A 10,109-nucleotide genomic window follows, 5' to 3' on the forward strand; every position below is an offset into this window, starting at 1 on the left:
GACACCAATTAATCATTCAATTAATTTTTGTTGTGTGTTGTGTGCAAATATAGAAAAGTTTAACACAGTTCATTCACACATTTTACCCATATTGTTTTCATACAAAGCAGGTTGAAAATGGGCAAAGTATCCCTTAAATGATTGAGAATGTTACCTCAATGATATGTTAGGATCAATGGCATCTTGTGATTTAAGAATGGCAAACATGCATGATTTCTGTTGATTATCTGACAATGACTTGAGTTTCAGTTGCATCTTGTTATTCTTTGACATAAATTTCCAGGCTGCTACTACAAATGTAATAATAATGTTCCCAGGTGCTACAGAAACCTTTAACCAGCTAATTTTCCACATTCTAAATAATATGCATCTAATGCCTCCACACAGACACAAAGAGGTGGAAAAGACCAAAACCTACCTGTTTGTGAGCGGTCCAATGAAGGGGTTGGTAATCAGCTGTACAGTGGCTTTGGAGGCGAAAAGCATTCCCACTCTGACATTCTCACTGAGCAGCTTGCTCTCGGACTTTGGACAATCGGAGGAGTTCTGTGGCAGCTCTGTAGCACTGGGGGCTGTAGGGGCCAGGTCAGTTGACCTGACTGTGGTGTTAGAGCCTGAAGTCCTCACAGTGTTGTCGTATAAGGACACAATGTTTTGGAAGGCACCTGGAGGAACCCGCTGTGACAAGGTGTTGTTCTTCAACACCACATCTGCAGACTCATCTAGGTTATAAAGGTAGCTGGGAATGATGGGAACTAAAAGGCAAGAAAAGATAGATGCAATGAAGTATGACACAACCACTGAGTGATGCTCACTCGCCTAATGCAAATCCACATATCACTGCAACATATGTCAACAGAGAGACAGAAGGCTTCCTCAAAAGTGATTTATAAACACTACCTTAAAGACAAAAAACCTTAACAAAGATGTGTTTTTGTAACCAATCAAAGATTGATACATTACCAATAAAAACATTTTAAAAATAAAATAAAAGTAAATGCATCCACATTTGTCACTTGGCCCCAGTGATATCTATTCATGCAGATAGTTTCAGATATTAACCCTGATCAACAAATCAATCACTCAATTAGTGTTTGTTCTCCTTGTGGCTCAGGGCAAGCAGGCACTGGTCAGCACCTCACATTACCACCCTCACACCTGTCCTTATTCACCATAAAGCACACATTGACACACATCGTTCCATTGAGGTTAGTAGTTTACTATCCAACACTTGTACAATGGCTCTAGCATGATAGCTCAGCAGAAAGATCCATGCAATCGGGAAGCTTGTGTTTGACTCCTCCATATTTGCCACAGTGCCTCTCAAGGAGATATGGATGCAAAGATGATCTTGATTGTCTGTGTGGTTGGAATGTAGCTGATTATGAGGAAACAAAGTCTGCACACCAGATAATTCTCCCATAAATATGGAATTCAAGGGTGATGTTTCAAGCTACATGCCGTTTATGTCTAATTAGGAGTAAAATAGACATAAAATCAAAATTACATTTAGCCCAAACTTAGCAGAGCTGACAGAGAAGCATTGTCTGGCAGCAAATGGGTTACATGTTGAACAGTGATAACATGGATAACTTTTCAGCGCTCTGCATTTTGTACGTACTCTACACTTTACTAGGTACCTCTGTCTAGTTTGGTTTCTTCCCATCTTCTTCTTTTGTTTTTCCTGGCTTTCTTCTACAGTTTATGATGTCCAACTTCTGGGTCAAAGCGTGATGCAGGGACTATGGAGCATGCACAGAACAACTAGGCCAGTTCAGGTCTGGTTTGGGTGTATACATGAAAGAGTGAATTAACCGAATTCTCTAGGTGTGTTAGTTCAACTTTGAGAAATTTGTCTTAGTACAATTTTAGTCAGACTAACATGTTAATGTTTATTTCAAAAGTCCAGTTTTAGTCTGAATAATACAATAATTCGACTTTTTCTAACATCATGTAATGACTGTCTGCTTCACCTTCTCTTGACAGGCAGAAGCTTAAATCTGCTAAGCCTATGGTAAACATTGTGAGGAGATAAACCAACAGGCAAAATAGGAGTGACAGGCCTGCTTTGACTACACTGATTGAAGTGTTACTAAAGTGCTACTTCAGACCTGGATGAACTCACTGACATCGTAGTATCTTATGTCAGTTTTTGTGTTCTTCAACAGATCACAGATCTTCAGCAAATTACTGGAGCTGTGGTAATACGCTCCTCCTTCAAATGCTCCTTGATTATCCTGGTCCCCAGCATCCCTCCATCAGCAGGTTAAAGCAGTTGGTTATGTCTGACTCACACCAAGCTGACAGCACTCGACTTCTACAGTTGCTATTGATGCAAATCACCAAAGATTCCAACAACTCTCTCCCAGCGAACATTCTCTTAGTATATAGAATACAAGATTGTGGGGCGCACTAGCTAGCTAATTCTTGTCTCTATTGTAGTCTGATAAAAAGTTAGGGAGAGAGAGATCGATCTAGGTCAAATGTATTCAACAACACCAAAAACTGTGTGCACACAATGCTACAGTAGAGTCTATAAACTGTAAGTTCATCATCAGTGGCGGACCTCTCCAGACGCCTCTCAGTCAGTAAAATTTTTGCTTACCTATGCTATTGAAGTCTATTTACAAATTTCAGCTATACTATTCATAATTAATTTTGGACAATGATGATAACATATGACTTCAAGACATTCATCAGGATCAGAAAAGTGACTGCTTTATGAACTCTCCTCCTGCTGCTTCAGCTAACTGTCCAGCGGAGGCCTTCTAATGTAAACATCAGAAAAAAAACCATCAAGGAAAAAGTGAAAAAGATAAGCTCCAGTTACAATTCTGACTGCATTGACAAGCAAGACCATCTCCCTGCCCATTTCGGCATTGGAGAAAGCGCCGAGGCAATTGTGGAGAGATTATTACCAGCAGGCAGGGCTGGGTGACAGGCGCTGGATAATAGACTGGACAATCTCGCCTTGTCAGTTTCCTGTGGGGATTTTAGAAACTATAATGTGCTTTCTTTCACTGACATTTGGTAAATCCTTATATTCCAGACAGCGCCATTCAACCACGTGCCTGTTTTTACATTTACTGATGTGCCAGAACAGAAGAATTCTGGGAAGAACAAGGGAGGGGTCATATAATTTACGGTAAATAAGAACTCGTGTGACAGTGGGAATATTAAAATGCTATCCTGTGTCTGCTTACCTGATCTGAAGTTATTGTCAATCAACTGCAGAACACACTTTCAGCACCTGAACTGCTCACAGAACAGTAATCCTGACACTGCGCTCATTGTTGATTGAGGCTTCAATCAGGTGAACCTTAAGAAGGTTGCACCTGGGATCAGCAACATGTTGAGTGTTTCACAAGGGGAGTAAACATTCCCGGCCACTTTACACATTTTAGAGGTGGCTGCAGAACATAAATGCCTCCTGATGACTAACAGCAACCATGGCCATCTTGTTACAACAAGCCCATTGTCATTCTGAAGTTGTCAAATTTTGCAGTGCTTTCTGCATAAGATCCCAATGCCAAGAGCCACCTTTAATGTCTGGATGATATGCTGCTGGAGAGCGTCTGATGTTGTAATTATACAGCAGCAAACAGCCGCACCTGCTGCAGCCTGACACACGGATGGTTGGCGTCAGTTAAGAGTGCAGCTGGATGGAACCTGTTGCATCTGCATGAAACACGGCAGGATGACGTCAGGTAAAAATGCTGTCAGTCAGTAACGACGTATTATTAGGAGCATGTGGATTTGTTGACCTCACAGTAACATCACAAAAACACCATCCTGGAACATCGCAGAAATCCACCAGCCAGCTGCGGATCTGGCAGATTTTTAATGTTTTAAGGTTTTATACAATTAAAGCAATGTCCAATCATAAGGAGTATGACAATTAAAGCAAGTTTATAAAATTAAAGCAATGTCCAATCAAAAGGAGTATGATGACTTGGGATGAGAACATTTTGAAACAAACTATCCTCCCAATGACATTAGAGGTCAGGATAGGGTCAAGCAAAACAGGAGCGACTCTGCAGTCTGCACTACACGATGCAGTCTGGAGCAAGTACACCGCCATCAGATCACTGGCTCTGAGGTGGATTTAATCTGTAAAACTACAGAAGCAACTGCATCAAAAACTATATTTCAATCATTCCACAAGGAAACCATGGATTACCAGAACCATCAGTGAGCAGGTTCCTAATGCACTGACCAGCATACAGATGGATCAAAGGATGGACTGAGGCAGTGATCTATTACTCTCAAAACAGGGTTTTAATATATAGATACTGAAAACTCACACATAAATGTTCATGATATGAAGCAACTAGTCTGTCAATAACATGCAGACCGAGTTTACACAGATTAGCAAGCAGCGTGCAGGAAAATGTTGATGTCATGCTAGACAACAGTTGTCACTTCCAGCAGTTGCGGAGCTATTTGTGTCAGCGGAGCCAAAAAATCCATTAATTAGACAATCATAATCTGTTGTCTTTAACTAATGAAAGACACTTGTAGAACTGTTGTATAAAAGCAATATCACAAACGATATCTTCACAGCTGTGATTATCTGCAGCACTCGGTCTGCGGCCTCGTGCCTGCACCCAAATATATAAGTGTGTGTGTGTGTGTGTGTGTGTGTGTGTGTGTGTGTGTGTGTGTGTGCATAAGTTGTCAGATGTTTATGTTTACCTCCTTGATCTTTGTTGTCCTAGTTTTTTTTTTTTTGCTGTGTGTCTATTCTATTTAATTCCATTGAAACCCACAAAACCAATTCAAATGTGTTGTATGTGCACTCATAGTTGGCCAGTAAAGCTGATTCTTAGTCTGATCCAGCGGTGTCGTTAGGGCTGATCATTAAACGCTTATTATTTTTTGGTCTGTAGAAAACTGTTACTCATTTTCTGTGTATTTTGGGGAATTATGGGCTTTTTTAAACAGAGGCAACAAGAAATGAGGATAGAAGGATTCTCAGAGCAGAATGCTATGAAGGTCTCCAGTTGGCTTTTCATGGTCAGCAACCAAAACCCCAAGACCATGGGGTGCCATCAAACCCTGACATTCTAATATAGGTGACTGGAACTCTATTTAGAGTGTAGGAACGAGTAATATAGCACTGCACATGACATGATGCAGGCAGGCAGCAAGATGCTCATGGGCAAATGCTGCAGCTGCTGTAACAGAAAATAAAAACAACGATACATACAGACGTTCATAGAGCAAAACCTATCCAGGGTGATTCACAGACAATACAGGTCAAGTAGTGGTATTACAATAACAACCTTAACTGTTTTGATTTCTCACTACATGTGAACAGATACTGTGTGAATTTAAAAAAATATGAGATTATATAATGACAAAAAAGTGACAAGGCAATGGCAAAGAAACTGCTTTCTTGAGTTTCATCACATGACAGAGTGAAAATCAAATTGACAATCAAACTGACTTTCTGAAAGAGGCACATAATGTTCACATGCTGCTTCCTGGAAACCTTTGTCAATGTGGCTATTTGCCTCCTACGATACAGTGGGAGTGTATAGATGTGCCATGGTATACAGATCACTCAGAAAAAAACAAAAAGAATGATGCAACTCCCTTTGAACAAATGTTTGATGTACCGATCTTTTCCTGTTTCAAAGGTTACTGTGGTAAACACCTCTTGAATGATGACTTCAGCCGATGGTTAATACTAGCATGTTTAGCATTGAGATCATAAAGTAATGGCTGGACTGTAAATGTTGGCAGGAGAAGTAATTATAATCAAAACAGTTAAGAAAATGATACACATGACAAACCTGAAAGTTAACATTTTCTTAACATATTGTGTAAGAAATAAATGTGTAAAATCAAGATAAATAATAAAGGTGAATTTGAAATTTTCAAATAGATGAAAATGTTTCCATCTGTCAGAAAGAGATTCATTATTAGCTCTGCCAGGAATACTTGCAAACAGCTAGTGCCTGTGTGTTAACCCTTTGAAACCTGGATCGACATCAGTTTTCTTGTGCTGCGCCCAGATGCCTTACAAGCATTGAAACATTCAGCAAATTGGTTTGATTTTTTTCAAAAAACTAATTGTGTGTGTGTGTGTGTGTGTGTGTGTGTGTATATATATATATACATACACACATATATGTATGTAATTTATATTTATCAGTTTTTATTTTATTTAAATTCACCACTTCACATCGTTTCCTTTTTTCTTTTATGTTTCTTGTTTATTTTTTGCTGATTTCAGGTAATTTTCTTTTTACTCATTTATTTAAAAGAAATAAAGCCAATTTGCTCAGGGTAGAAGGGTTAACGAAATGTGTGGTGAATGGAGATGTAACACAACTTGACAAAATGTTGTGAGAGCCTGTAAGAACATGACAGTGAGCTGTTGGTGCTGCTCTCAGTCATGAACGCTTCCTCTACCATGTAACTGAGTCCATTCAGTTTTAACTTTTAATCATTTTAATATTTTTGATTTCATTAAACTAGAACTTTGCTTGAATCCTGAAGCAACACCATTTATATGTGCTTCTTTCAGATACCTTTCACAAGTACTTAACCCTAAGTATTTGAACTATGAGCAGATTGGTGTGATTTCTTTCAAAAACATGGAAGAAGAAGGCAATGACCAACTTGATGTTCAGAGATGTTCAACAATTTGTTGGAAAATAGTACATTTAGAAAATTAATATTAAAATGTAGGGAACACTGTCTCCGGAAGAAAATAAAGAAAAAAGCAAGGGGAAATTGTTATACTTATATATTCAAAATTGTGTGACAAAATCATCATAATTTTTAAAGCACCTTTTCCAGGTAGTTTTCCTGTCTTTTTTTCTTTTTCTTTTTTTACTTTTACGGTAAATCTCTTGTACTTTTGAATAATTCCTTTCTCATATGGGGTCATTTCTGCTTTCCCTGCTCATTGCCCTTTTCCGGTGTTGAAAAAATCAAGCCAATTTGCTCAGGTTTCAAGGGGTTAAAGAGATTATTGATGGAAATATTAATAAATCAAGGTATTTTAATTAATCAATTTAATAAATTCAAATATATGTTAAGGCATGGCCACCTTACTTTAGGTTAAGGTGTTAGATGTGTATTCAAGGTATTTTAATGCACTGATGAAAGATATTAAGACTGTTGCTTGTAAATGATGGGTTATGATTGATGATACTTTTTTGGGGGGGCTTTTATTGCTTTTAATCAGCAGGACAGTGTGAGTGTGAAAGGGGTAGAGAGAGAGGGGGAGACATGCAGCAAAGGGCCGAGGCCGGACTCGAACCTGTGGCTGCTGCGGCAAGGACACTGCCTCTGCACATGGGGCGCCCCATGATTGATGATACTTAACACCAACACACACACACAGACACACACGCGCACACACACAGACACACACACACACACACAGGCACGCATGCACGCACATATGCATGTCTGTAGGCTATGCATGTAAATTATTTATGATGATTTGCAGAATTGCAATGATTGATGATGATTGATGATTTCAGCATTGCTGCTCTGCAAAATGAGACTGTATTTGTTTGGCATCTCTTTGTATCTAAACGCACGTACACACAGCTGACAGGCCTGCAGAGGCGCCTTCTGGGAACACCAACAGCCACTCAGTATTTCTCCGTACTGTCAGTATTTCCTCTTGAATCAGCAGCTGTATGTTGGATGTTCAAACCAGTAAGTCACGCACAGAGTGGTAAGGAGCACGCGTTACAGACATCGCGCACAGTGCGGAATGCTGTGATAAACTTTACGGTTCGCAGCTCCGCAGTTTGATGACAAATCAAGCACAGAGCAAGTTTCCACAGTCAGCTGCTCATGAGTGATGCTGGCATGAGTGATGCTGGCCGTGCACGCTGCTGCCTCAGTGCGATCAGACCGTATTGAAACCACCGGGTCCACACACTGGATCTGAAGCTTTCTTTTAGCTTTTGGGCGCATTTGATGATTGGTCATTGCAAATATCAGAGGGGACAAATTTTAATTTATCATGTTTAAGTGACGACGTGACCCCGACCCCGCGGCGATTACGCACTTACTCAGGGAGAATAGGTTTTGGAGCAAACACAGAATGACCATTAACCCTTTGAAACCTGGGCAAACTGGCTTGACTTCTTCAGCAATTTCAGAAGAGATTATCCGAAAATTAGCAATAAATAAGAGTAAAACAAAACTGCTTAATTTAAAAAGAATCTCAAACAACAAACAAAAAAGAAATCAAAGACGAAATATTAAGGAAATTACCTAAAAAAGGTGCTTAAAATTGTGTAAAAAATAATCTTAAATTTATATGTGTGTTTATTAAATTTAGTTTCAGAGATTTTTCACTAGCTTTCAATTTTTTTTTCAAATCACTATTTCTGAACATTAGTCTGAACTTTCCAATTTGTTGAACATTTCTTCTTCCAAGTTGCGCATTGCCACCCACCCCATGTTTTCGAAAGCAATCGTGCCAACTTGCAAAGGGTTAAACACTTGTGAAAGGCGTCTGAAATCACCAAAAGACAAGCGATGTCGATCCAGTTTTAAAGGGTTAATAGGCACAGCAATATTTACTCTGATGAATTATAAAAGCCTTCGTACTGTCTATTGTTACTTCACCTACTGGATTCTCCTCCGGTGGATATACATACATCCATATATTAGAAGGTTGCACATGAAAGGATGGAGATGGAGAGGTTAATACACGTACTGCGCTTCATTCTCATCTTGTAGTTTTCAGTCACATAAAGCAGAGCAGCGGACAAAATGAGGTTTTAAAGTTAAATATAATAAATTAAAAAGTTTATTAGCGCACCACTTGCATCATCTTTTACGCATAAACTGTAGAACACAGAGTCAACAGCCTACGAAATGTGGGTTTTAGTTGGATGGGGTACTTGGGCACATTTGAGGATTGCTCATCTCCTCACTGGGGCAACAAACTGCGCATTAATGAGACGGCATCTTATCGTGATTTGCATATTTTGGATAGATTTGGTGAACTGGACTACCTGTTGCGCCGAAAGAAAAAAACAAAAAAGCACTCTGTAGAGATGTAAGAGATGAGGAAAGCAGGAGAGCACCTACCGACAACAGTGAGCAGCATGTTATCCAAAAGCAGAGCGACGAAAACGATGAAGAGACTCAGTTTCCTCGACTGTCTCTCCTCCCTGAGCCATTTGACCAAATTAAACTGCCGGAGCGCATCTAATCTCCCCATGGTGTTATTCCCGAGCAGCAAGACAATAGACCGGATCACAAGTCCTGGTGAGACACAAGTGGCAGTGATGGTTCAGTAACTTAATATGAAGCAGTTGGTAAGTTAGAAATATCACACATGACATAACAAAGAGCTGAGGGTGTGTGAAGCAGTGAGCGCAGCGCTGAAGAGATCTTACCTTGAATGCACAAAGGCCAACAGCAGCAGAGCCGGGAGGAGGAGATGCTGTCTTTCTACTGAGAGGACCCACTACTGACGTCATCCAACTTTTATGACGTCAGCAGCTTCAGTCCCCGTCAGATCCACCGTCAGACCTACATCCACAACACAACTGCTGGATAGTGGGTGGGAGAAAAAACAGCGATACGGCATATCGCGATATTTTTGTGTGGCAATATCATACCCTTACATGGACTTCACCTAAGCTATTGATTTATTTTTACTGAAAAATGTATTAACCCTAGGCAAATTGTGTTAAAATGAGCTGGAAAAGTGCTTGAAATATTAAAACAATTTTTCTGTAGCTTTTTTTCCCCTAGACATTTGTCCTTAGCTTTTCAAAAATAATTCTCCAGCTCTATAATTATCTCTAGCTTTTTAAAAATAATTCTCCAAATCTAGTAATTTCTTGCAGTTTGTGCTACATTAATTACCAAGTTGTTCGTTGTCCTTTTGCCATTTTATTAAAAGAAATTAATCAATTTTTTTTAGGGCTCAAAGGGTTAATGATAAATCATATAAACAAAGCTGCATCTCATCCATATGTGTCCATATGTGTTACAAATTTTGTGGTTATTGAAATTCCAGAAGGAAAATTCTGTAGTATGGTGACACTGTGATAGTTTCTGAAATGTTTATCATACCATAACAATTTCAGCTCAGTACTGATCTTGACAGTGTT

At 39.4% G+C, this 10,109-nt stretch overlaps 1 protein-coding gene across 2 annotated transcripts in view; it reads right to left on the reverse strand.

Annotated features, from left to right (window-relative positions):
- The window catches only part of slc18a2 (solute carrier family 18 member 2), a 46,584-nt gene extending 37,134 nt beyond the window's left edge, over positions 1 to 9,450 (reverse strand). Inside the window, exons 1-3 of one of the 2 annotated variants that reach the window (XM_088086538.1) lie at positions 9,387 to 9,450; positions 9,076 to 9,252; positions 419 to 755 (exon numbers count right to left, since the gene is read on the reverse strand). In XM_088086538.1, the coding sequence (XP_087942664.1) occupies positions 419 to 755; positions 9,076 to 9,208 (470 nt within the window). In that variant the 5' untranslated portion in view covers positions 9,209 to 9,252; positions 9,387 to 9,450. The other variant, XM_042502757.2, reaches the window with a different exon arrangement.
- Positions 9,451 to 10,109: the final 659 nt, after the last annotated feature.

The sequence above is a fragment of the Plectropomus leopardus genome, chromosome 13 (assembly GCF_026936395.1).
Source record: "Plectropomus leopardus strain MGB_pleo_1.0 chromosome 13, ASM2693639v1, whole genome shotgun sequence".
In the NCBI taxonomy this organism is placed as follows: domain Eukaryota; kingdom Metazoa; phylum Chordata; class Actinopteri; order Perciformes; family Serranidae; genus Plectropomus; species Plectropomus leopardus.